General features: G+C 47.5%; 1 protein-coding gene across 3 annotated transcripts in view; it reads left to right on the top strand.

Annotated features, from left to right (window-relative positions):
* LOC129170501 (collagen alpha-1(XXVII) chain B-like) overlaps window positions 1-27,462 on the top strand; it is a 77,919-nt gene that overhangs the window by 18,082 nt on the left and 32,375 nt on the right. Inside the window, exons 5-13 of one of the 3 annotated variants that reach the window (XM_054758166.1) lie at window positions 3,709-3,762; window positions 6,514-6,567; window positions 6,652-6,705; window positions 15,652-15,696; window positions 18,714-18,767; window positions 18,938-18,982; window positions 19,886-19,939; window positions 21,287-21,331; window positions 24,753-24,806. In XM_054758166.1, the coding sequence (XP_054614141.1) occupies window positions 3,709-3,762; window positions 6,514-6,567; window positions 6,652-6,705; window positions 15,652-15,696; window positions 18,714-18,767; window positions 18,938-18,982; window positions 19,886-19,939; window positions 21,287-21,331; window positions 24,753-24,806 (459 nt within the window). The remainder of the gene's footprint in view (window positions 1-3,708; window positions 3,763-6,513; window positions 6,568-6,651; window positions 6,706-15,651; window positions 15,697-18,713; window positions 18,768-18,937; window positions 18,983-19,885; window positions 19,940-21,286; window positions 21,332-24,752; window positions 24,807-27,462) is intronic. The other 2 variants (XM_054758167.1, XM_054758169.1) reach the window with 2 other exon arrangements.

Raw genomic sequence — 27,462 nt, 5'->3', positions numbered from 1 at the left:
TGTTTTCACTCCATCATGTGGGACATACAGTGTTAAGGTAACGTCATGTAAGCTAATGTCTCAATGATCTGTGTCATTACTGCCTCCTAGTGAGCAGAATACGACATATCACTTGTATTTCATGCTTGGACTGATAAGAGACTGTCGTCTACCACCAAACAGCCATCATTTATTCACTCATCTCTGTATAGCGAGGGAGCAATAATCCAATCGTGATGCTGCGATGGACGACTGGTTTATGGAGCGCACACCCACTAAATTTAAAGAGGGCACCGAACAGTGCGGGTAACACGGCTAGTTAAACAACTAGCGTGTAACACGGCTAGTTAAACAACTAGCATGTAACACGGCTAGTTAAACAGTGCGGGTAACACGGCTAGTTAAACAACTAGCGTGTAACATGGCTAGTTAAACAACTAGCATGTAAAACGGCTAGTTAAACAGTGCGTGTACCACAGCTAGTTAAACAGTGCGGGTAACATGGCTAGTTAAACAACTACCGTGTAACACAGCTAGTTAAACAGTGCGTGTAACACGCCTAGTTAAACAACTAGCGTGTAACATGGCTAGTTAAACAGTGCGTGTAACACGGCTAGTTAAACAACTAGCATGTAACATGGCTAGTTAAACAGTGCGTGTAACACAGCTAGTTAATGAGTGTGTGTAACACGGCTAGTTAAAAAACTAGCGTGTAACACGGCTAGTTAAACAACTAGCATGTAACATGGCTAGTTAATGGGTGCGTGTAACACGGCTAGTTAAACAACTAGCGTGTAACACGGCAAGTTAAACAACTAGCATGTAACACGGCTAGTTAATGAGTGCGTGTAACACGGCTAGTTAAACAACTAGCGTGTAACACGGCAAGTTAAACAGTGCGTGTAACATGGTTATGGCTAGTTAAACAGTGTGTGTAATGCGGCTGGTTAACAGTGCATGTAATGCGGCTAGTTAACAGTAGCCTGCCAGAAAAGTCATTCATTGTCGTTCTCATTCTCCTCCTGGGAACTAAAGCCCACTAAAGTTGTCTTCTTCAGCCTCAGAATTGAACAGCCTGATGAATACTGTATGTCTTTGGGATCGGGCGTTCAGGTTTATAAAAACTTATAAATACAGTCAAACTTGTCTATAGCGGCCACTAGAGGGAGTCTGAAAAATTGGCCGCTATAGACAGGTGGCCTCTATAGACAGGTTGGCGTCCAGTTTGAATGTTGACCAGTAGAGGGAAAAAAAAGGAAAGAAAAGGGAGAAAAATAATAATAATGCTGACCAGTAGAGGGCACTGCGGACTGCGGATAAAAGTTGTACAGCACTACTAGGCTTGTTATTATCATGGTTCATGGTTTTAATCCTGAACATGCATATGAGTCAAACAGTAGCACATCACATAGTACAATTCACAATTTTGCATGTCCAAAAAGGAGTAGGAAGAAGCAAAGCTTATTTAATCCTACCCCTCATCAGTTTCACATCAGTTGCAATACATTTATTCACCTCTTGTTCTTCCAAGTGTACTTTGTAGGTCTACATGACAATGTAGTGCAATCATAGCCAAGGTTTTTACTTACTGAAAGGAAGCTAGAGGCTTAATAATAACTGATAGAATATATCCACCACCCACAGAACAAAGCTGTGCTAGTAATGTCTTACGCTTGTTTTTAATATTTTACTTTTTATACGGCAGAGTGTCATTACAGCTTTAGTTCATCAGGAAGTGACGGGAAGTGACGGTGGGCGTCCCGAGCAGGAGAGCTAGGCTCAGTGCTAGCTGTGAGTTTGGAGAGAGTTGGGAAGTGTGTTTATGTTGGCGTGGATGTAAAGTCCTGCAGTGTTCTCCGCTGTTAATAAAGCCATTAAAGTGCATCGGCGACGTGAGTCTCTCCTTCCCCACAACAAGCGGCATTACAGTATTGACCAGTGCACACCAGGAAATAAACGGTGTCATTTCTTACAGGCATTGGCTGGACAGCTATGTAGTGGGGCTTGTTTAACCTTTGCCTTGTGGGCAAGCAGGAAGGAGAGACGATGCTGAGAGATGTGTGTGTGTTCTGAGCTGCTGTCTGGTGGCCGCGTTCAAGAAATAAAGTTGGCAGAAGCAACAGGAGAAGTTTCCTTCTTTGCTTCGGAGCTGAATAACACTGACAAGTTAACAGACTAGTAGCGAACAGAAAAGAGGACGACTTTGTTTGTGTCGAATACAGAAGATGAGGACTTTGATGGATTTGTGGATGAGGATTGATGAAAAATAACGTGAGTACATTCTAAAATACTTCAATTAAGTACAACCAAACTCAGTTTTGCTCCCGCTGCCGCATGCATGCTAGCATATGTTTTTTTTTTTATTGTAGCGTTGCTGGGAGCACGTCCTGTTCCCAGCATACTTTGCGGTAATGTTTTGGTGCAAATGCTCTTAAAGTTACATGTTTGACCAGGAAATAGCAAGCTCAAAAGAAGACGGCTTTTTTATGTGGAACAACTGACAGTTTGTGTGGATCTTGTGAATGATTGTGACTGAGCTAGGACTCAGTAATTAAAGTCTACACACGACGGCTTCATTGATTGAAAAACAAAACTTTTTCGTGCATGAAGCTTCTACTTGAGTCGGTAATTGGCCGCGTTGGACAGGTGACTGCTATACACAGGGTCTATAACATGTAAATGTGCTGCGGGGGATTTTTCAGTGGCTGCTATAGGCAGGTGGCCGTTCTATAAAGGTGGCCGCTAAGACAGGTTTGACTGTATATCTTTGGTATTGTAGGAGTTGGTAAGAAAAGCATAGACTTGTGTTAGTTAGCAAAGAATGACAGTCAGCCACCAATGATGTCATAGATGGGCGACGGCACCGGGGGACGATGACCTCTGGTTGCTAACAGGCAGCTAACGGGGAAGTTTTGTGTTAAAAAAAAGGTTATGAACACAGTAGGACGGAATCATCTCAGGGCTTCTGTTTATTAAAAAAAAAGCAATGGCAGTCGTATATTTCTGGATTGATGCTCCCGGACTGGTTTCTGCTCACCTCAGCGAGCCCCTGCCGGTTCTTTAAAGCAGATTTGGGACTTTTTCCGCCCTCTCTGACTTGGCTGACCCTTAACCTCGCACAGGGAAGGTGAGAGGCACCACGTGGAGAGCAGGGGGTGAGGTCAGAGATCGGCAGGGGGAAAAAAAGCCCCTCGGAGGGAAGGAGCGGGGAGACGAATGGCGGCGGTGTAGTGGAGTCCCCCGTGGACGCTGGCGGGGTTAAGACAAGTGGTTGTCTGGTCTGACCTCTGAGTGCTCAGCAGCAGCAGCTGATGACCACGCGTCCTCTGGCAAAGGAATTCTGAATGTTTTGCAGCGAGGAGACCTGCATTGCTCGTTAAGATTCTTGACAAATGTGTCAGCGTGCATCGGGGGCTGAGGCGTTTGAGGCAACAGGGTGCAGAAAAACCACATCCAGATGGTAGAGCCCCATTTTCCATGTGCTCCAACCCCCCCGAACGCCACAGCACCCAGATCACACATGGCAGACGTAAAGGAAAATAGGTTCAAATGAGCATGAAGGCTGAAGCTCTCCAGACGGTCTGGACCCCCGAGGCCTCCACCGCCACCACCGGCATTGACCCGCAATCCCTCCCCCTGTTCCTCTTTGCACCGACATGAGCTAACCTGCAACCACCCAAAGTGGGGGCCTCTGGTCTTTGAATCATGTTTGTTGTCGTTCTTCCGCAGGGTCCCCCGGGTCCTCACGGAAACCCCGGCCGACCTGGTCCACCTGGCCTCAAGGTAACTTGCCCCCATTTCTCCTGATGCTCGTTGTCTCCCTGACGCGAGCTACGACCCTACGAGGATGTCTTGCATTTGGGAAGCGGTCAAATGGTCTTTCATGGCTGAAGACGTTTAAACAACGCCAAGGTTCACTTAGCGAGCTCCATGAGGAGCGCCGTGTGCTGCCCAGAATGTGTTGGGATGCGTCCGTGCTCGTGTCGTGTGCGATGCTCTGGTGTCACAGAAGACTGTCAGGGTTCTTCCTTTGCAATGAATGGAAAGTAAATACGCCTCCAATTTTAACATGAAGACAGGAGACCACCCCGCCCAAGACAAATTTTGGGATTAGATGGTCCTCCTCGGCAAACACCCTTGACCTGCGGGTGCATGTGCTGTGTGCACACGGGTACTTGCGTTTCAAAGAAAAGTGCGCTTTTGGGGGAATTTTGCCGTCATCCACATCCTTTCCTTAAATGAGAAAGGAGCACACCCGTCCTTCTGGTTTCTGTGCGTTGTAAAGATATAAAAACAGGTCAAAAGAGACAGCTCATTAACTCATTCAATCCCAGACATTTTCCAAAATTCAGCCCCTTCAGTGGCGGCCATTTTAGACCATTTGGACTGATTAGACTCCCATCAATACGTCTTTCGGAGCAAGCGTTGGGGTTTAAAAAGACGTGGAATTACGTGAATGAGCTGATGCACGTAATGGGACGCACCTAAAGACCGCTATGGAAACACCTCCAACGAGGCTGCTATCCATGGCGTGACAGGCACGCTCATAGCAACATGCATGCTGGCAGTATTTTGTCCTACTTCGGTCGTTTTAAGCGTTAGCGGAACCAGCGGTGGCGCCCATCAAGTTATTTTCATTTATTTATGGTTATTTCTTGCGCACGATACGCTTGCTAGCTTGCTCCTCCTACTTTTTGGTGTGCTTCACCCACAAAGTTTTTCATGTTTCTTTTACTCGCCCCGTTTTTGATCTTCCCCAGTTCATAAATGAAACAGAGTTGTAAATAGCGGGGGGGCTCCAAGGGGGCGAGTTGCTGTGCGCTAATTTCCCAACAGCGTCTTTGAAGTCTTATTGTTAGCTGCTGACAGTGACGCTGAACATGCATGCCCATTGGAGGCCGGGGGCGTACAGCACCCCCCAGGTACACATCTGGTGTGTTTGTGGGCGTTCATCTCATGCAGCGGTTCTCAACTGGTTTGGCTGCAGGACCCCAAATCACCCCTTAACTCATTCAACCCCAGACAAGCCCTTCAGTAGCGCCCATTTTAGGCTGATCTTTCAAGGCACACAGATCATTGTGTCGTAAGGTTACATAAACATGGAACCAACCAAAACAAACATTACACTCCCGTCTTTCATCAGGAAAACCAAAGTTTGTTTCTACCTTTTTGCGTTCTTTAGTAATCAGCAGTAGAACATACTGTAGGTAAGTTTCAGGGAAATATCAGTTCCTGACTAAAAAAGGGAGAAAAGCAGCTTTTTGTGAAAAGATACATTTCAAGCATAACTTTCACTTTGACACTAATATTTGTTGCTTTTGTGACAGCTCACATATGTAAACAACTACTGTACACCACAACATGAACACAAAACACAAACAGTTCTTTTTATGTTATTTGATGAAAATAAGTACTTATTTACCAACGCACCACCATGAACTAGTTACAATTTCCACATTTGGAACTGAACTATGTGAGTTGGAACTCAACTGTGTGTGTGAACGTACGTGCATGCATGTGTGCGTGTGTTAAAATTTCCCTACAAATGTGTCTTTTTTTTCTGCCACCTAGTGACCGTTTTTATGGCATTAAAATTGCTCGCAAGCCTAATCCATTGGCGAGGAGTTGCATCAGCGCCTCCTTCAGCCTGTGAAAGACGTACTTCATGTACGTTGTTGGGGTCAGCAGAGGTTCTCATATACTCCAGTTGAGTTCCATCTTCGAGCCTTTACTTTGAAGAGCTGTAGAAGTGAACATCCAGAAATAAAGCATGTCCGTTGTGTCTTACATAACATCATTTCTCAGGGACATTCAGCAGGAATGAAATCATGGACTTAAACAAATGCGCTAGCTCCATGCTAATTTACATTGACTAGCATTAGCGGTTTGAGCACTAGGCCTCGGGCGATGATGAGTGAATGAATGAATCACACAATAAATGAAAGTGAACTGGATGGTTTTGCCCGCCTCGTTACATTTCATGCGCGTCTGTTTTCCTCGTCTCTTACCTTGTGCCTTTTTCTGTAGAACGATGGCATGAACGGGGTGAGCCCTTTTGTCAGTCATACAGTTTCTTTGGGTCGGTGGGTGGAGGCGGGGCTGCTAGCATACACACGGAGTGCAGAAGGTGTAGCAGTGCAAGGTAACGTAGTGGAAAAGAACTTGTCAGTGTACTTTTCTTAAAGGTAATGTTATCCCAATCTCGTGTGTCGTCTCGTCTCGTGGCACCCCTGATAATACGCATAGCGGACGTGCAGGCAAACCTTTTGGAAGGCTCAACAAGAGACGGGATGACACATCCAACATCGTAATGGCAGCGGCTCCTAACGTTGTTGGTCTTCTTCTATGAAAGCGGTTTCAAACCTAAGGGATCATTAATAGATGAAAAACAATCCCCTTCAGAATAAAAGTGCAAGTCCACCGGTTGAGAATCGCTGATCTAATGGAAGCTTGGCGTCCGTTTAAGTCCAACTTGTTGACTCACAGAAAAAAATGTGTTGGTGAATGAATGAGAGTTGCATGTTTTCTTCTTAGGGTAGAAAAGGAGATCCTGGCTTCTCACCTGGGCCAGCCCCTAAAGGAGAGAAGGTACCCCCACCCCCTACCCATCCACACAGTGACCTGTGCAGGTGGACGTTTTTGCATTCTTGTCTTTGTCACTTTGTCTTCCAGGGAGACTCGGGGATCCATGGCCCATCTGGACCCGCCGGTCAAGAAGGTCGAAAGGTAACTGCCCCCCTCCAAAGGTGTCTCAAATAAACACCAACACACCCAACGAGCTTAAAGGAAAACTGCGCTTGGTTTGGAATCTTCCACGATCCTTACGTGAGACATGAACACACCACTTTTTCTTTCCTGGGCCTTCTAAATATTGGAAAACTGCGAATGATGCAACATAACGGGATTCACTTATCTTTATCCTTATTCTTATTCTTGTCCTTATCCTTATCCTTAATCCTTTATCCTTATCCTTATCTTTATCCTTATCCTTTATCCTTATCCTTTTTCTTATCTTTATCCTTTTCCTTATCCTTATCCTTTATCCTTATCCTTTATCCTTATCCTTATCCTTATCCTTATCCTTATCCTTATCCTTGATCCTTATCTTTATCCTTATCCTTATCTTTATCCTTTTCCTTATCCTTTATCCTTATCCTTTATCCTTATCCTTATCCTTATCCTTGATCCTTATCCTTATCCTTGATCCTTATCCTTATCCCTTATCCTTATCCTTTATCCTTTTATCCTTTTATCCTTTATCCTTATCCTTAATCCTTTATCCTTATCCTTATCTTTATCCTTATCCTTTTCCTTATCTTTATTCTTTTCCTTATCCTTATCCTTATCCTTAATCCTTTATCCTTATCCTTTATCCTTATGCTTATCCTTATCCTTATCCTTATCCTTATCCTTATCCTTATCCTTATCCTTATCCTTATCCTTTATCCTTTATCCTTTATCCTTATCCTTATCCTTATTCTGGACCAAAGGTGCTTTTCCATGCATGCGGTGAGCATGTACTGTAGTAACAGAAACATTCACCACAACGCGTCATACTTGCAGCATTTTTACCAATTTTAAGCATCACCGAAACTTCCTTCCTGGGTGCAGTGATTTTGCAGAGCCCATAGAACAGGGGTGGGCAAACCTTTGGACTGGCGGGCCACATTGGGCGGAGGGGCCGTCTACATATGGGTGGCATCAAGCAGACCCACATACTTGCTCACGGTGCAATGAAACAAAAACACAGCAAGTTGATCAACAACATCTAAGCGCTAAACATAACACGTTTCCAAATGGCCGCAAGGCATGCTGGGTAGTCAGGCTGCAACAATATGAACTATTGTATGAACGATAAAACATTGGATATCGAGAGTATGTCAACTCCTCCTCGTTTACTCCTCTGACAACCCCCTCAACATATTTTGCAATCTAGCAAAAACAAATGTTGGGAGAAAAGACCGAGCATGCCTTGTGGCAGGAGTACATGGGTGGGTTTTTTCATGGGTATTGCGGGTAGATATTAGTTGGTATGCCCACCTGGTGCGGTAGGCTGGCTTCTCTGTGCGTCGTATGTTGATGTGTTGTGATGTTTGGATGGCTTTTTTGTACAAACTACACTATTCTGGCGAGCCAAGCGTGCCACAACAGCACTGCAAGTCATGTGGCCGGCTACACTTTCAATGTTGAAGGTTTAAAAAAGGAATCTAGAAATGGCCAGTGTGTCTGATGAGGACACATTAGCATGTAGCACAAAATAAGAGCATAATAAAACAGTCACTCATGCCATGGCTGTATCTGTCAGCACAAGACATGTGCTCTCCATTGCTCTGGCAAATTTAGCTAACGCTAACAAGCATCTAGCCGAGTCTTCCTAGCGATGTCGTCGGGTCCAAGTTGAGAGCCAGTAGTTGGTAGCGTGTGGGATCTCAACGTTGATCAACGTTTGTTTATTTGCTTATTTGATTAGGACATTGCATTTTAACCAACATAAGAGCAAAGGCATGACAGTGCATTTTAACCGACATTAAAGCAAAGGCATGGCAGTGCATTTTAACCGACATTAGAGCAAAGGCATGGCAGTAAATTTGCCAGAATTAGCAACACGTCATCTGTTGTCCTCAGGCAAACACATCCATTTACAAACACCACCACACAGGAAACCATAAAAAGACGACAAAAGAAAAGAAATGCAACACATTCCACCTGTCCGGTTGCAGTAAACACCCCCGGCTAACCATCTAGTATTGGCACCATTGTTAGTGTTCTTCTGTCATGGTGGAGGGGCAAGTCCCCCCAGAGCCTTACAGACACTAAAGGCTGGGTTGTACTTTCTGCTCCAACAAGCCACATGGAAAAGAGATCCGCTCGAGAGACCGTGTGTGACTTCCTACTCCGTGCGGCATCTGCTCCCAAACTGCAGGGGGCAGTGTAGCGGAAACACTCGCCTACCACGGAACTAAACCAGTTTGCTATTGTCTGCTCGACCTCCAACACGGCGACACGTGCACGTCTGCTTCTTGAAGAAGAGGAATTGTGTTGTGTTTATTTGCTGCTGAAGGCGAGGAGGGCTGCTCATCCCTCCCACGGCAGGGAGGGGAATGTGCTTCCTCATATAAGCGCCGCTATTCCTCCACTTCAGCTGCGAGGATCTCCTGCTCGGCTGCCACGTCTCTAAAAAATTTGGAGGTGCGTGGAGCGGGAATTTCCCACATGAAAAGGGCCGCTCGAGCGGGCGTGGGTGCAAAAATGATGTCATTTGTCCGCATGGATGGATGCGGAAAGCATAAGACAGGCTTAAGAATGTTACGAGAATATTTGCAGCTTAGTGCCGCAACGCGTGAGGCGTGGTTTATATCCTAGCATGAACTTCTTCATTGCCAAAGCAGAACCCCCCCCCCAGCACCCCCCGCCTTAGAGTCCTTTCACGGTGGGATTGATTGAAGGTACAATTTCAGACATCTCACCTTCTCATGGCTCCTTCCAAAGATGTCCTCCTGATATGGTCCCCACCCCCTCGGATCAAGGAAAGGGGGTCTCCATGTGGCTTGGGTTACCATGGCAACGCATCCTGCTAGCCACCCTAGCATTTCTATGGCATCCTATGCTACTACACTTAAGGTACAAAAGTGAATAAATTGATTGTGGTGATTGAAGTGTAAGTGTGTGCGTATTTAGCATGCTAATCCGTGTCATTTATCCTTTCACAAGCGATGCTGCTCCAGTAGCTTACGTTTCCACTTGGTAGAGGAGTTGCGAGCAGGTGCCATGTTAACAATGGTTGACATGCAGGTCACATTATGTCATGGAACATTGGAGGGCGTTTTATTAGAGGGCTTCCTGTTACGTGCATTGTTAGCTGCCTCGTGCTAGCTGTTTTCTCTCTTTCGAAAATGGAAAGACGTGTGTGTTCATTTGTCACATAAGGGATGTGGATGACGGGCAAAATTCCAAAAAAGGGCCACGGATAGATTGTTGGAATGAGTGGCATGTTTACGTGTACGCACGCACCAATGGCTGAGCAGGAGGAATAATGAGGGAGTGTTATCATAACAAAGATACTCACTTGACTAAAACACAGCATGACCAACGTCTCTTAGATGACTCATTCTTAAAGGCAGGAGACAGAAATCTGTGGGGCGGAGCTTCTGGAAGACAGTAGTGGAACGCGTACTGACCAAGATGAGGAAAGTTGGAGTTGTACGTGCATGAGAGCATTGTTGTACACGTGCCTCTTTGTCGCATGCTCGCACATGCTCTTTGTGGCCATCGCCAAGAGACGCCACAAACAGGTAAATCCTTCATGTCCTTCGGTCGTCATCAGAGTGGAAGTGGCGGTCCGGCACGGCCACTGCGTGGAAATACTTTGTCACGTCCTGTGTTCATCCTCGTTGTGCTGAAGCCACAGGCGTGTGCCGTGTTGCCAGAAGTCGGTCAGAGGCAGCACTAACGTTAGCTGCCTCGTTAGCATTGAGCGGCGCCGCGTCGTCGTCAATCAACATGTCGCTCGAGGGTCACCAGATGTGGAGGTGTATAATTCAGAACGAGACAGGAGTGGAGGGTGCGTGACAACAAGCAACAACCGTTGTTAGCATCTCCGTTGCTAACAACAGTCACGTGACTTGGAAACATTCCAGAAATACACGTGAGCGAGTACTCACTTTCTTCCACGGTTGAAAGGCTGCTTATCTCACCTTCTGACTGCCGCGCATGTACGGGCGAGTGTCCACGTGGCTGCGTTAGCTGCCGTCGGTCTGACGATCACACCGTGAGCCTCGCAAACTCACCAAACATTGTCAAGTGTTTGTGCTTCAGATTCCGTCTTAAGTGAAAGCGTTGTAACGTGCTGCGAGGCGTGCGTTGGTACACGGCAGGCATGACTCTCTTTGTTTGGCACGCAAGTGGGAGGAGCATGATGCTCAAGAGGTTAGCTAGGGCAAGCGCGCATGGTTAGCTGCAATAGTTCTAGCCACAGGTGATCGGCATTGAAAGGCGTTTATCACCACATGTCGATCATGTGACTTTTCACAGCTGACGGTGGCCGATGGATGGGAGCATGACTGAGTGGAGGGAGCGAGGATCGAACCGCCAACCTTTCGGTTTCTGCCGCCCCACCGGGACGGGTTTTTCCAGCCTACCGCTGCCCCTGCATGTAAACCCCAACGCTGACAACTTGCAGCTTCCAGTCCCATTGAGTTTTCAAACGAGGCGAGAGATTTTAGTTGCATAACATTTCAGTCTGCACATGTGCACGTGCGTCTCTACTGTGTAACCACGTCAGACTCCACTTGGATGACGGCCCGATGCCGAACATGTGGCTTTTGTTACGACTGCTTCACTCGTGTGCGTGTGTGCGTGTGTGCGTGTGTGTGTGTGTGTGTGTGTGTGCGTGTGTGTGTGTGTACAGTATATCTCTCACTATCCTGACGCTGTCGCTCGCGCTTTCAATCATGATGGAAATTGTACAACTGGTGGAAAACATTTACAAATGTCCCCGCTAAATGAGTCCAGATGAGGAGGTCCAAGACGCCAGATTGTTCTTGTGTTGGTCTGTGATTATGATTGCCAAGCATCACATGACCTCACACACAAACACACACACTACCGTAGACACTCTTGTGGCGGCTGCCTAGGAAGCCCATTGGCATCGTAAGTGATCGTCATGGCGACTCGATCATCAGAGCGATGGCTGCGGAGGAAGCTCGTTAAATGAGCTGCAGGGCTTCCTTATGTACACAAAGTGCTTCTTACCCCCTTTTGCATCCTGCTCTAAATGGGGTACAGTAACCAGCCTCCTGCAGGTCTCAGCTGGGCATCTTTCCGCTGCCTTTCATTAGTCTCTTGCACTGATGACGTTCTTGTAATGATAGCAAAAATGGGACAACAAGGCACCCAAATACTCACACAGACACACGAAGAAGCCCCAGTCTGACGCTTTGATACGGGACAGCTGGAATTTCACCGCCGGTTTACACACACGCACGCACGCGAGCCAAGCATGTTCCTGTCAGCAACATTTGTTCTACCGAGCAGACGCCCAATGGCTTTTCAGTGTGTCGGTCCGGGTCACGCGGCGGCGACACGGGCAGGGCCAAACCTCACAAGCCGCACATCTCACCTTTCTCTTTTTTCCGCTGCGTCTGCCCCCCCCCTTCAGAAGCTGTCCGACTTACCAGATCCACGGTTACTCTGCTAAACGTTGATGTAGTGTTCTTACATCCACCGTTGTCTCTAGCGAATGGAAACCACGGCATTGGCTTCCTTTTCCAACGGCTACTCCATGGATCACCTCTAAAGTACCTCCAAGTACACGCTTGGCTCGCCGTTCATTGGCTTGTTAGCAGGATCACACACAATGTTTCCACAAGCCTTTCCAGAGGGTCAGTCCACGGGCCATCCGCTGTTATTGTCATTAGCATTGCGCTTACGAGGCCATAGTGCCCCACCAGATCCAGCAGATGGAGCTCCGTTACCCAACTGGTAACATGCTTGCACGAACGTCATTATTTTCAAACGATTCGGGTGGTTTAGGAGTGCCGAGGTAATTTGAGTTGTTTTGTGCCGGTATTTCGAGCAAATTCCCTGCAAGTGGACGAATGCATCGTTAAAATTCTCTTCACGAGGCTCTACCTCGTCCACAGGTGGCCTGTATTGTTTTATGTCCATCTGCGGTGTCCAAAGTGTGGACGAGGGGCCGGTTGTGGCCTGCGGCTGTTTTTTTTTTTTATAGGCCCGTGACACATTCTAAAAATATAATTTAACAAAAAAAAGACAGTAATTGCACAAGAATCATGTCAAAATATAAAAAAAAACAACAATCTAATGAGAAAAAGTCCTAATTTTATGAGAAAAAATGAGGTCATTTTTAGTAGCGTAAAGTTGAAATACTAAAGATAAAAGATGTTATTTTCTTAAAGTCGTAGTATGATGACAAGCAAGCAAAACAACAAATAAAGTTGTCACGAGAATAAAGTTCAAATATTACGGGAATAAATTCATAATTACGAGAAGAAAACTTTCAAGAAGAACGCTGAAATAGTCTAACAAAGGCAGTCTCAGAAATGGGAAAAAAAACAGCTGTCATTTTACAAGAATAAAGTCAAAGCATTAAGAGGAAAAAGTTGAGATTTTATGAGAACAAACTCAAAATAATGTCATTTTAGCAGCATACAGCTCAAATATTTAAGAAAAATGGAACAAGTCATACAATTATGAGAAACAAACCAAACTAAATAAAGCTGTAATTTTGGGGGAAGTCACTTGGGGGGCAAACCCAGGACTAATGAAATAATATTATGGGAATAAAATCATATTATTACCAAAAATTAATTAGAAGAAAGTTGAAATATGTGGACAATGTAAAAAAACAGTAAATATGGGGGGGAAAGAACAGCAAAGTTGATACTAAGAGGGTTTTCACCCCAATGGTGTTTTTGTGTTGACATATATATATATATATATATATATATATATATATATATATGTATGTATGTATGTATATATATATATATATATATATATATATATATATATATATATATATATATATATATATATATATATATATATATATATATATATATATATATATATATGTATATATATATATGTATGTATGTATGTATATATATATATATATATACATACATACATACATATATATATATATATACCAAATGTGTAACACGTGCACGCATGCGGCCGGACGATGGCTGTAGGCAACCACCTGGCCACATCCTGAAAGGTGATACTGTGTGTGTGGGTGTGTGTGTGCGCTCATTTGCTGCACCACAGAACCAAGTTAGCATGTGTGTTGTGTTCCATGTCCACCGTGGGACGGTGCTCAGCTTGAGAAGAGGGGTTGAAGCGGTGCTACCGGTGGGTTGGAAGCGTAAAGCGTCCTGGTGGCTTGATGTGATTGAAGTCACATGGTCGTGGAGTCAAGTCTCCTTGTAAACACAACAGACTGGTGGGAAACGTGGGTCTCGTTAGCCAGCGCCTAATGAGAGATAAGGGTCTGTCTCTAATAATAGAGATAAGGGTCTGTCACGGTCTGGCTGGGTTAACTGTTGTTAGCAGCGTGAGTCCCCAGCACATAAAGTAAGTCGTGTAATGATATCATCATGGATGTTCCACCTGCGGCCTCGTAAAACGAGCCCATCCGCCAGACTTGACTCCATCAAGCCGATATTTGACATGTGGGACCGCTTCAAGAAGGCACGCTGTGCGTGGAAAACACGCTCTTTGACAGCGTATTCATTTCTTGTCGCTGCACCTCTGAGCGTCTCTCTGGGCGCACCACATGTGGGATGCAAATCCCAAAATACTTGACGTGTACAGAGGTCGGACTAATGACACCGAGTCGGCGCGGCGCTGGTTGACGGACGGCGGCGGCGTAAGAGGCTGGTGTGGAGGCGCGAGCCATCACGCAACACGATGACAAGAGGGCCGGCGTGTCGGGACTGAACCATTTTCTATAAGCGACGTGATGTAACACACTGAAGATTTATGCCCTTCTGTCTGCCGAGAATCTTTTCGAGGCGAGAGACCGTGTTTTGAAAACCGCTGCTTGCATAATGCTACTACATAAACGAACTGCATGGTGTTTAAGTAGCTCAAAAAACACTATAACACAAATCAAATGCAATGAAGTATGAATCAAATATCCTAAAATAAAAGAATATGAGATACTTGCAGATAGTTTGTAAAACTAACATTTACACTTGACAGGCAGTGCAGCGTAATAATGTTGCGAATTATCTGGGGGAGGTATTGTAGACCTGGATGGCGTGTGGAACGAATGAAGTCCTGTAGCGTTCACTGTGGGAACAGAACTGGAGGAGTTTGTTGGACAGTGAACTCCCCTGCCCCTCTGTAGTTGGATGGAGTGGGTGGGTGAGGTTGTCCATGATGGAGAGCAGCTTGTCAAGTGTCCTCCCGTCTCCCGCTGTTACAGCCGATAACTTGTTTGGCTTTCCGGATCAGTTTGTCCATCCGGTTCATGTCCTGTTTGGTTTGCATATATAACTTTAAGCATATCTACACGTGACACCCCTGGTCTCGTGCCTCACCAATGACTGGATTAACCGCAACTACAAGCTTAAGACTAAAAAAATCATCGTTACGTATCATCGCAGCCCTAATCACAGCTACAGTTTGCGGAATACTGCAAACACTTCGAGGCAGCGATTTGTGGCCGTATTTTCCTGTTTGCTGTGCAGCATATCTGCTTGCATTGTGGGCAAGCGGGGCAGTGACCCTCCAGACGCAGCTGTGGTGTGAGTCTACTGCAGGACTGGAGCAGCACACAATCGTCTATCAAGCGGCATGTTTTTATTTCTCTGTTATCCTGACAAGCTGCCTTCAAGAGAGTGTCTTCTGGTTGTGGTCTTTCCCCCCACTGGAAACTCTGATCTCTCTTTGGGAGGTGTGGCTTGACTCCTTACATGTGGCACCAAACTGCTTTGACAAAACTTCATGAAAGACCAACAAACCTTCAGTCATCATCCACCCCCCCCACCCCTGAGGGCTGTCACTTGGTTTCCAAGGTGGTTTTGTGTGTGTGTGTGTGTGTGTGTGTGTGTGTGTGTGTGTGTGTGTGTGTGTGCTTCAGCTCAACATCCACGTCTCACTCACCTCTTCTTGTGTGTTTTTTTCCTTTTTCCTCTTTAGGGACAGCGAGGTTACCTCGGCCCACCTGGACTCCCTGGAGAACCCGTGAGTTGATTTCTCCATTTCTCCCACTTTTTTCTGTCGCATCCCAGCATCTGCAGGCTGAAATGTTGCCATATGCGCACACATCTATCAGTGGTGTCTTCATGTTCTCCTCTGAGTCTGTATTTTTGTGTACCGGCATGCTGCCTGTGGGGCAAGCGGCCATCCAGATGAGATTAACTTGCGCGGGTGCAGAGAGAGAGACATCTGGTCAATGCGGCGTGCTGCATTCATGCTCTCCAGGATATCAGGAAGCAATGCCAAACAAAGAGAAGCACGAACACGCCAACTGGGCCACCAGTGACACACTCCCAGCCGTCACACAGCTGCTTTGGAGGAACTTTTACAGCGGTGTCATTTATCTTACAAAAACCCTGCACTCGCTCGACTCAACTGGTGGAAAAACACACTTGAATGAAGTCTTTCTTTTGCAAATGGCCTGAGAGGACTATTTTGGGAGCGGAGCATCCAGCGCCGTGTCCAAAGCAATTTGCAGGCCATGTGGGTCACGCTACTGTTAGTGTTGAAGAAAGGCCGTAGTCAGTGGGAGCAGAGCGGAACATTCTCCTCACTCTCACACGCTTTTAAGTAAGAGCCTGTCAGAGACGTCAGCGGTTCAGGGAGTTCCCAAACTTGTCATCACGCTTGGCTTCTCTCTGCTGATCCTGGTCCATCTTCAAACGCCCCCCACTTTCCCACCGCTGTGCTCTGAATCACCATTGAATCTCAGCGCTCACTTTACTGTCCAGTTGCTGCTGTCTTACTGTAACACGCGCTGTGCCAGTATCAGTACCAGTATCAGTACCAGTACCAGTATCAGACATTACTATTATCCTCGTTTCCACCGAGCGGTACCGTTCGCTTCAGTTGACAACGATACTCATTTTTGCTGTATTTTCATTCAGTACCACCTGGCTTTGTAGCGAGCTCGGCTCAGGTGGGACGGTGGGATGTCTCCTGGAGACACACGGTGGTTCCTTGGTTGGTCTACTGAGAAGTTACTTAGCAACATGATTCCAGGCATCTCATGCTTGTCAACATTCACATGAGAAAGGAACAAAAGTAGTTACTGAGGTTCCACTAAATAGACTAAATGTGATTTGGGCTGAAGACGTAAGGAGAATGGGCCGCACGGCGGGCTAGTGGTTAGCATGTTGGCCACACAGTCAGGAGAATCTCTGTGTGGAGATTGCAAGTCCGACTCTAAATGCGACTCTACATCATCCGTAGGTATGAATGGTTGTGTGTATGTGCGATTGGCATAGGCTGGGATAGGCGGCATAGAAAATGGACATGAGGAGAATGGATGATAATGGGCGGCACGGCTTAAGTGGTAGAGTGGTCTCCCAACCTGTGGGGGTAATGGGATATGATCCCTCGTATGATCGGCTCCACAACCTGGTCCATAGGGCTCGGGCTCGTTCCCACTCACACAGATTCTTCCATTCTTTGGAACTGCTGGAGTGTGAATCAGTCGGAATGGGACTCAGCAGCTCCAAGTCTAAGTCCACAGTTCCTGAAAGTGGTTGGAGTACCATCTCCTCACCGGAATTTCCAGATGATGTAGTCATCAGGCAGTGAACTTCAGCTCCCACTGGATCGGTTCACAGACGAGTGTGGCGCAGATGAGACCCTGCCCCAAGTAGATCCTGCCCGTCTTTCCTTGGGGGAAAGATGGATCACGACAGGCGGGTTGGTGCGGTGTCAACAGTGATGCAGACTCTGCATTGGTTCCTGAAGAGGGAGCCGAGCCCAAAGGCAATGCTGTCAATTTACCAGTTGATCTCCCTCACCTATGAGCTATGAGGTCATGAGCTTTGGGTGAAGACCAAAAGGACAAGATCAGGAGTTTCCTTCGTAGGGTGGCTGACTTCTCCCTCAGAGGCAGAGTGAGAAGCTCTGTGATTGAGGAGGAACTGCTGCTACTCCATGTTGACCAGATGGCTCAGGCATCTCCCTGGGGGGGTGTTCAGGGTGCATCTTTGAATGCATTAAAAACTACATCACAGTTGATGAGAAGCGTACTCGCACAAGGTCACACGTGGCATGGCTGTGTCCATCAAACCCCAGGTGTGTTAGCTCAACCATCACAAATTTGGTTTGGTGCAACGTCAGTCGGGCTTGTGCGATAATTAGATTGTCAACACTGAAACGTCCAAATGAAAGGAGCCAAAGACCCCCGTCAGCTGGGGGGTAACTGGCCGCTCCAAGCACTTTATGGATTCATCCAAGACAGCCAGCGCCACACGGCAGCGCGTCCGGAGCGAGTGTGTGTGTGTGTTTGTGTGTTGGCCTGTTCTTGTTCTTGAAAGGTTTGCTGCAGGATTCATGTTGATATTAGTGGGACGCATCGAGGAAGTTAGAATAGAACTTCATGACGTCATACATATCATTCCAGGTGGAAGGGAGGGATTAGACAGGTGTCACTCACGCTCAGGACTCTGCAGCCTACCTGCCCCTCAGAGAGAAAGAGCCCTCTTTTGAGGACAAAAATGGATACATTCTGGACAGAGAAGACAGATGGTTTGAAAGAGTGAACAGAGGGGGAGGTCTGCGACACAACTTCCAATGCTCTTCCTAAAAGATTCAATCATTTAGCCTCGAACAAATAAACAAGGCACAACCACCTTAGTTCCAGGTGGGTCAGGACCGTGATTACATCTGAATGGAGTGCTAACGAAGGTGATACCACCCAAATTACCGTTGGCGGGCAGAGGCCCCACTCCATTGTGTCCTAATGCAAAGCCATTCCTGTCTGGACAATACATTGGATCCTGCACCACAGCTGTCCTATCTGGTCTGACTAGTGTTTGTCCCACCTGGTCTTTGCGCATGAACTGATGAAGCCTGCTCGGATGAGAGGCCAAACGTCTTCTCAGAAAAGCGTTTAGGATGGAACACAATGACCTGCATGAGCAGCATGATGGTCTGCCTCTCACTCAATCATGAAGTGGAATAACGCAGCAGTCCTGCGTGGTAGTTGGTGTTCATTGTCCTTTTTTGTTACTTCTTCCCTGCAGGGAGAGCAAGGTCCGGTCGGAAGCCCGGGTGCCAAAGGTTATCCTGGCAGGCAGGTGCAGTAAATCCTCTGCTGTGACTGGTACAGTTGTAGTCCGAGCCAAGTGTTGAACAGCTGACCCTCTGTGTGTGTAAATACCACTTGGAGGCCACAAACAACACGGGCTAGCTTACTTATTCCTTGTGTTTGCCCACCATGTGTTGAACTTGTGTCTTTTATTTCCAGGGTTTACCTGGGCCAATAGGACCGATGGGGCCCAAAGGCGTGCGGGTAAGTGCGCCCCTCCCCTACTTTCATTTTATTTTGCTAAATGGCTAACTTGGCCATCGATAAATAGGCGTCATCCCGACAGCTTATGGACGCTTTTACTGTATTTGCAGAAGGAGTCGTTAAGAAAAGCACTTTCTGTCTAATTAGAGGTTGCCAGCTACTGTGTCTGTGTGGGTCCTCAAGAGTGCATGCACAGGGTGCAGGCGTGTGCACGTGGGTGTGAAATCCATCTGAGCGTGTGTGCTTATGTAATGCATCTTTGCACAGAAAAGCACAGTCATGCACGCTCACACTGGCCTCTTGTGTGTGTGTCTATTAATAGACGCCATGCTAGCGCCGTGTTGCTATTTTCAGGCTGCTTCCTAATGTTCCTTCGCATCGAAACAAGTGGCCACGCAAACAGCGATGTGAATGTTGTGTTGCAATAACGTCGTCTTTATCAGCCCCTCTTGGCCGCTCCAAAGCCTCCCCTGCCCCCACCGGCTGGAATTTCCTGTTTGAGCTCCGTATGAGGCCCCGCTGTCTTAAGGAGGCATTTCTTTCCTACTTTGTCACCTAGCCACACGTGTGTGTGTGTGTGTGTGTGTGTGTGTGTGTGTTGATCTCACCGTCGACTGTTGTGTTTGTGTCTCCCCTGCACGGACGACGGACGCAGTGCGACACCCCGGCCATCTTCAGAGATCCCTGGCGTGAGGGTATGTGCCCTTGGACTACATCGTGGAAGCCAGCACCATGCAGTCCATGGGCATATACACTTGCCTCATGGCTTGGCTCTTCACGGAGGACCCCCTTCACCGTGCAGGACCCTGAATGCTTCATTTTGCATTAAGTGCATTAACATAACTCACTCGGTATCCCCGCTTTCTCTCTCCTTGATCCCCGTTTCCCTTCCTCCTCCTGCAGGGTTTCATTGGAATCCCCGGGCTTTTTGGCCTCCCCGGGCCTGATGGCGAACGAGTGAGTGCTTGTAATTATTTGTCAAGTTGAAATCACCAAAGGAGATAAATACACCGTAACCTACGCTGTCAGTCTCATGCTAGCGCAGGGGTCGGAACCTTTTTGGCTGAGAGCCATGAAAGACATTTTTAAAAATGTATTTGCATATTCTTTAACTTTCAATGCAACTGTGTGCATTTGTAAGCAAGACCAGCAGTTGTTTTGTCTTTAATAATGTTGTTATACTGAAGCTAACCAGTAAGACGGTAAATAAAATACTTTACCATTAATGCCAGTCCTGGTGCTGCACGGTTTTGCATCGCAGCCTTTCTTTATTTCTTTTTTTCTTTCTTTCTTTCTTTCTTTCTTTTCTGCATCTTCTTCATCCAAAGGGTTTGCTCTACAGAATGAGCTAGCTGACTATTTGATGACTGTGTTTCAATTAGCGTACCTTTTGGAGACAGATACGTATTGCATTCCCCAGTAATGAATTTGGGAAAGCACTGCATCGTAAGTCATAAGTTGCACCCCCGGGAACTACTGTAAGTGTGCATAATACACATGTGAAGTGTAAGTGTGCAAGTTACACTGCCTTTGAATGTTGCACGAGTACAGGGGGAGGCAACCTACGGCTCGGGAGCCACTTCTGGCTCTCAGACATGTCTTATCGTCATCGTAACGTTTATCCTTCTTCTATGCCACTTGTCCTCACCCGGGTCGCGGGGTATGCTGGAGCCCATGCCTGCTGGCTTTGGGTGAGTGAGACGCGGGGTCCACCCTGGACTGGTGGCCAGCCAATGGCAGGGCACATATAGACAAATGCCATAAAACGTATTTATTTGAATTGTTTTTGCTGACGTTTTAAAGTGAAACGTTACAGAAACCAGTGTTGGAAAATAACATTGAAAATATTACAACTTTCTTTTGCATTTTAATGCATTTTCTAGCAATGCGGGTGGCCAGAGCCAATGCCAGCTGCCCTTACCATATTTACCAAAAGTTGATGATGACTGGATGATGTGGTAGCCTAGCCGAGTGATCGAGAGGCCAAGAAGTAAACTTCCCTCCTTAATGTCAGAGTTGGTGGCTGAACGCAAACACTCTTGAGTGCCCACCTCACCCCACCCTTCAAATCTTTCAAGTACCTGAACTCATCTGCCTTCCAAATCACGGGGCGATTAGCATCCTCAGGACATCCTGTAGATGTCACCAAGCGTCTGCATACTTAGCGGGTGTTCCTGTTGCATCTATGTATCTGTGGCGGGAACACGTTGTGTGGCTGTCGGCGTGTTTGTTGTTTTTCTCTTTCTTTGTTGTTGTCTTTTCTTCTTTCACCCGCCGTCTTTTCTTTCTCGTCTTGATTTTCAGGGCATTCCCGGCGAACCAGGGAAGAGGGGCAAGATGGGTAGGCCGGTAAAGTTTTGTCTCAACATACTTTACAGACGCATGCTTGGATGAGTTGGGGGAGGTCACGCGTGTCAAACAGCATTCACTTCCTTCCGGCGGGTGCGTTCCTCGCATCAGCAGGCAGCGGTGCCGACATCCACACAGAGCCGAGCGTGTGGAAATGTAGGACGTCTGCATGTTACGTCACTGCTCCCGTCAGCTCGGTGTTTCCAGGCCTGTCAGGGAGGTTAACCGGGGTCGAGTCCCGGCATCCGTGCGTCGGGGTCGTGCGTGCTTGCAACAAGAAAAAGGCTTTTGTTAGCGGGAAGGGGCTCCGGGCCATCTGGAGGAAGCGTGTCAGATATAGATCACCTTGACAGCACCTTTCAAAATGTTTCCGAGCCTTAAAGGCGTAGACGCGTGCTCCTTGCTGGGTCTTGGGCTAAACAGCACATTTATGGATTGGTACATCCCCACCCCATCACTGCGCAGTCAGGTCGCGCTCTTCCGGCGTCGTTGGCGGCCGTTTCGTGTTTTTGCAGCTTGAAGAAAAGGCTGAATTAGGGATTGATGTAAAAACAAGGGATGTTTTTCTTCTGCCGTAATGACATCGATGATGTCGTGCAGCACACAGCAACGAGCTTGCTAGCTCAGTACGTTCCCTCTGTTTCATCCTTGTGCGGTGAACGTGCCCCTGTGCCATTTGCAGTTTGCATGGGGGTGTCCTGATGCTGGAATATACCATGAATATTGTCCAGTAGCAACACAAGTCCTAAACACTTTGATACATTTGTCTGTTCGTTGGCGTTCCAAATAACTTGAAAAGTTCAAAATGGGTTTGGATGAAATGTGCAGGAGTTGTTGGAAACGGGATACGGAAGAAGTGATTACATTTTGGGGGTGATCCAGGTCACCGTCTGGATCCATGAAGGATCCTTTAACATTGCAAGACCATCAGACCGTTTCCGGCATTCGTGCACATACTGTAACTCCAATATTAATAAACTGAATAGCTTTGTCGTTGGAGTGTAGAAAACCCGTTTCTGACTTTCTAAATACGTTGTTTTAGCTTCATTAGAGCCCTCTAGACCTGAAATAACACCCCTATAGTCACTTGTATCACCTGATATAGTAGACATGAGAAGCAATAATGTATGCAATAATGCAATAATGCAGTGAACCGTGTTCATTCTTTACGCGAGATGTGAGCTGACATTAGTTTGAGGCCTATGTTGGTATCGCATGGTATCGGTGTGATGCTACAACACTTACAGTCTAAAGTATGATGGCCAACGGTAGGATGCTGTTCTGCTTTGGCCTCCACGGTTGCACTTTGTTAACATGTAACGTCTTTCACGCCCTTTTCAGGAGGGGCCCTGAAGAGACGCACTTAAGCCCCATTGGACTCGCTTCAATTAACAGTTAAAGTGCAACATTGGTCTTGTACGAGGAGCGATGACGGCGGCATGAGTCATCTTTTGTGGGTAAACTTCATGCGTCATCCACGTCTGCTGCACAAGCGCTGCACTCCTTCACCCTGGAGGAGTCTGGATGAGGAGCACAGACTCCCGCTGACGCGGCTGATATGTTGTCGGAGGACTTACACATTTCCTGAAAGAGCACAATAGCGTCATTCAGACACGACTGCTTTGAATTTTGACACGCTCGTACAACGGAACCCCTTGAGGGAACTGAAAAAGGAAAAATCGGATCCACTGTCGTTGGAAGAGTTGGGATGCTAGGTTTGTTTAGTACAGCCATTCTCAACCGGTGGGCAAAATAACATTTACACACGAGCATACGTGCAAAACTATACAACCCGCAAGGCATGCTGGGCAATCTACTCCGTTGAATTTGCGATGATGGTGGGTCCCGCAGCCAAACCAGCTGAGGCCCACTGGTTTACCTCGAAGTTAAAAGCTGTCACACCGGCTCCCTTAAAACTTTCTTTTTGTCAGCAGATCTTTATCTCAGTCAAGCTCGGGGTTAAAACTTCCTGCTGTGTGTCTAAAAGTCCTCCATTGTTACAAAGAGCTGCCATTTGCAGCAGGAATCAAGGGTAATTAGCGTTTTTCAAACAATGTGCGAGGCCCGGAATAGCGCAGGTCGGCCATAATGAGCCTTTCTGGATGTTCTGGTCTGAGAATGCATTGTGCTTTCTGCCGACGTGGCTCCTCTTTGCATTCGGAGCAGCCCAGATGATCCTGCATTTAACGCTAAGAGTAATTACTCTCGTGTTGCACTTGGGAAAAAGTAGAATCAACTTAAATAGAATAGTTGGCCCGAGATGTAATGGCCCCATTATGCATATTTCCAATGATTGGACATCTGATGTTGAGCCTGCCAAAGCCAGTGCTCATGTGACGTCTGTCACATTGCTGCTTACTTCCATTTTGCACATGCTTTGTTAATGACATAAGCCGCTCCGCAGACGGAGCATGCTAACAGCTTTCAAAACACAAAGTGGGGTGAATGCTGCAACTGAACGTGTGACCAGAAACCCGACTCTGAAATGAATGACAACGTTGTCGTGTGTTTGCTGTTCTCAGCTCGTTAAATGCTCAGTAAAACTACTGCATGTGCGCTTCCTGTTCCAACGCACCTGTTTTATTTGACTGTATAACAAAAATAAAGACAGTTTTCAAATGATTTGATTTATGGAAGCCCGGTTCCACTGCAGAAACATGCTGAAAGAAAAACAATATCCCAATTGCCAGTCAGAATATGTGATAAAAAAAATCCTAACTGTGAGATAGGAAGGTCATACGTATGAGAGAAAAACTCAATGATGAGATAGAAAGTCCGAATTATGAGATACAAACATAATTCGGACTTTTTAGCTCATCATTTCGAGTTTTTCTCTCATACGTATGACTTTCCTATCGCTTTTTTTTCATCACAGCAAAGTCATAATTATGCGATAAAAAGCCAATATGATGAGACAGAAAGTCATAATTATGAGATACAAACATAATTCTGACTTTTTATTTCATTGTTTCAACTTTTTATCTCATGATTTTAACTTTTCATTAAGAATTTTTTTTTCTCTCAGTGACACAAACAGAAACACAAACAGGCTGCCATCCCCCCCAACTTTCAAAACTCTCTTGTCATGCTTACTTCAACCACTAGAGGGCTTTTCCTGCATACTTCCTCAGACCACTAGAGGGCATCTCAAACGAGACAAGATCACGTGACCAAGCTTCTACGGTCGGAAGAAATGTCACCTTGAGCTATATGACCTCAATAGTTTGCTATGAACAATGAATTCACGTCTCAGAATGGGACTGTAGCTGTTGTCTGTTGCCCCCTAGTGGTGAGAAACGCGTTATTGCGGGTTTGCCAAAGCGGACAATAGACAAAGCAGCAAGATGTGAGACAGACGAGTTTGACTTCTGACGTTTTTGTGCATCCATGCAAAGATAAAAGGACTCTGTGTGTCATTTAGGGATTTCCTGGGGACTTTGGAGAACGAGGACCACCTGGGGCAGACGGAGAACCAGTAGGTCATGCAGACACACACCTCCATCAACGTATGCATTCTTTATGCACAAACTTGCCCACATGGCTTCTTGTTGGGAGTAACCTTGTCAACGGTGCACTCGGGAGCACTTTTTGGAACATTTATGACAAATAACTTACTTTATCCGGGCTTAACCTAAAATCTAAAGATGAAGCAAAGCACGTGCTTAAGACACGCTCTCAGTTATTATTCATAATGAATCTCGTTTGGTCAAAGTTTGTGAAAATATGACTTCTGATTTTGGCTCTAAATGGAAAGTCCAAACCAAAATGGACGACTTCCTGTTTGTTAGCGAACATGGGTTCTTGAGAATTTCTTTGTGCATCCTGTCACGACACACGTCCCCAACCAATGTGGGGGCAACCCATTTTTTACCCCATTTTTTACATGCAAGTTAAGGTAAGTAAAACTGCAAGGAAACGCAGGGAACAATAATACTACTACTACTACTACTACTACTAATAATAATAATAATAATAACCAGAGCAGTTCCAAGTGCTTTACAAAGAAAGGTCAAAAGGATGAAGTACTAGTGGGGAACTACTGTCTGATCTTCTCCTGAAATCTAGATGTGTTATCTCCTCCGCTCTCCACTGCACTTCCATCACATCACATCACCTCTGGCTCCACCTTCCACCTCCCACCTCCCACCTTCAACCTTGAACCTCCCACCTTGCACCTCCCACCTTCCACCTCCCACCTTCAACCTTCCACCTCCCACCTTCCACCTCCCACCTTCCACCTTCCACCTCCCACCTCCCACCTTCCACCTCCCACCTTCCACCTCCCACCTTCGACCTTGCACCTCCCACCTCCCACCTTCCACCTTGCACCTCCCACCTTCCACCTCCCACCTTCAACCTTCCACCTCCCACCTCCCACCTTCCACCTCCCACCTTCAACCTTCCACCTCCCACCTTCCACCTCCCACCTTCAACCTTCCACCTCCCACCTCCCACCTTCCACCTTGCACCTCCCACCTTCCACCTCCCACCTCCCACCTTCAACCTTGAACCTCCCACCTTGCACCTCCCACCTTCCACCTCCCACCTTCAACCTTCCACCTCCCACTTCCCACCTTCCACCTCCCACCTTCCACCTTCCACCTCCCACCTCCCACCTTCCACCTCCCACCTTCCACCTCCCACCTTCGACCTTGCACCTCCCACCTCCCACCTTCCACCTTGCACCTCCCACCTTCCACCTCCCACGTTCAACCTTCCACCTCCCACCTCCCACCTTCCACCTCCCACCTTCAACCTTCCACCTCCCACCTTCCACCTCCCACCTTCAACCTTCCACCTCCCACCTTCCACCTTGCACCTCCCACCTTCCACCTCCCACCTTCCATCTTGCACCTCCCACCTCCCACCTTGCACCTTGCACCTTCCACCTCCCACCTTCCACCTTGCACCTCCCACCTTCCACCTTGCACCTTCCACCTCCCACCTTCCACCTTGCACCTCCCACCTTCCACCTCCCACCTTCGACCTTGCACCTCCCACCTTCCACCTCCCACCTTCCACCTCCCACCTCGCACCTCCCACCTTCCACCTTCCACCTTGCACCTCCCACCTTCCACCTTGCACCTTGCACCTCCCACCTTCCACCTTGCACCTCCCACCTTGCACCTCCCACCTTCCACCTTGCACCTCCTACCTTCCACCTCCCACCTTCCACCTTGAACCTCCCACCTTCCACCTTGAACCTCCCGCCTCCCACCTTACACCTTGAACCTCCCACCTCCCACCTTCCACCTTGAACCTCCCACCTTGCACCTCCCACCTTCCACCTTGCAGATTCCACCTTGCACCTCCCACCTTCCACCTTGCACCTCCCACCTTCCACCTTGCACCTCCTACCTTCCACCTCCCACCTTCCACCTTGAACCTCCCACCTTCCACCTTGAACCTCCCGCCTCCCACCTTACACCTTGAACCTCCCACCTCCCACCTTCCACCTTGAACCTCCCACCTTGCACCTCCCACCTTCCACCTTGCAGATTCCACCTTGCACCTCCCACCTTCCACCTTGCACCTCCCACCTTCCACCTTGCACCTCCCACCTTCCACCTCCCACCTCGCACCTTGCACCTTGCACCTCCCACCTTCCACCTCCCACCTCCTACCTTCCACCTCCCACCTCCCACCTTCCACCTTGCACCTCCCACCTTCTACCTTGCACCTCCCACCTTCCGCCTCCCACCTTCCACCTTGCATCTTGCACCTCCCACCTCCCACCTCGCACCTCCCAGCTTCCACCTCCCACCTTGCACCTCCCACCTCCCACCTTCCACCATGCACCTCCCACCTTCCACCTTGCACTTCCCACCTTGCACCTCCCACCTTCCACCTTGCACCTCCTACCTTCCACATCCCACCTTCCACCTTGAACCTCCCACCTTCCACCTTGAACCTCCCACCTCCCACCTTCCACCTTGAACCTCCCACCTTGCACCTCCCACCTTCCACCTCCCACCTTCCACCTTGCACCTCCCACCTTCCACCTTGCACCTTCCACCTTGCACCTTGCACCTTGCACCTCCCACCTTCCACCTCCCACCTTCCACCTTCCACCTTGCACCTCCCACCTCCCACCTTCCACCTCCCACCTTCAACCTTCCACCTCCCACCTT

Source organism: Dunckerocampus dactyliophorus, chromosome 17, assembly GCF_027744805.1.
Source record: "Dunckerocampus dactyliophorus isolate RoL2022-P2 chromosome 17, RoL_Ddac_1.1, whole genome shotgun sequence".
In the NCBI taxonomy this organism is placed as follows: Eukaryota; Metazoa; Chordata; class Actinopteri; order Syngnathiformes; family Syngnathidae; genus Dunckerocampus; species Dunckerocampus dactyliophorus.
This window is presented reverse-complemented; position numbering and strand designations above follow the sequence as displayed.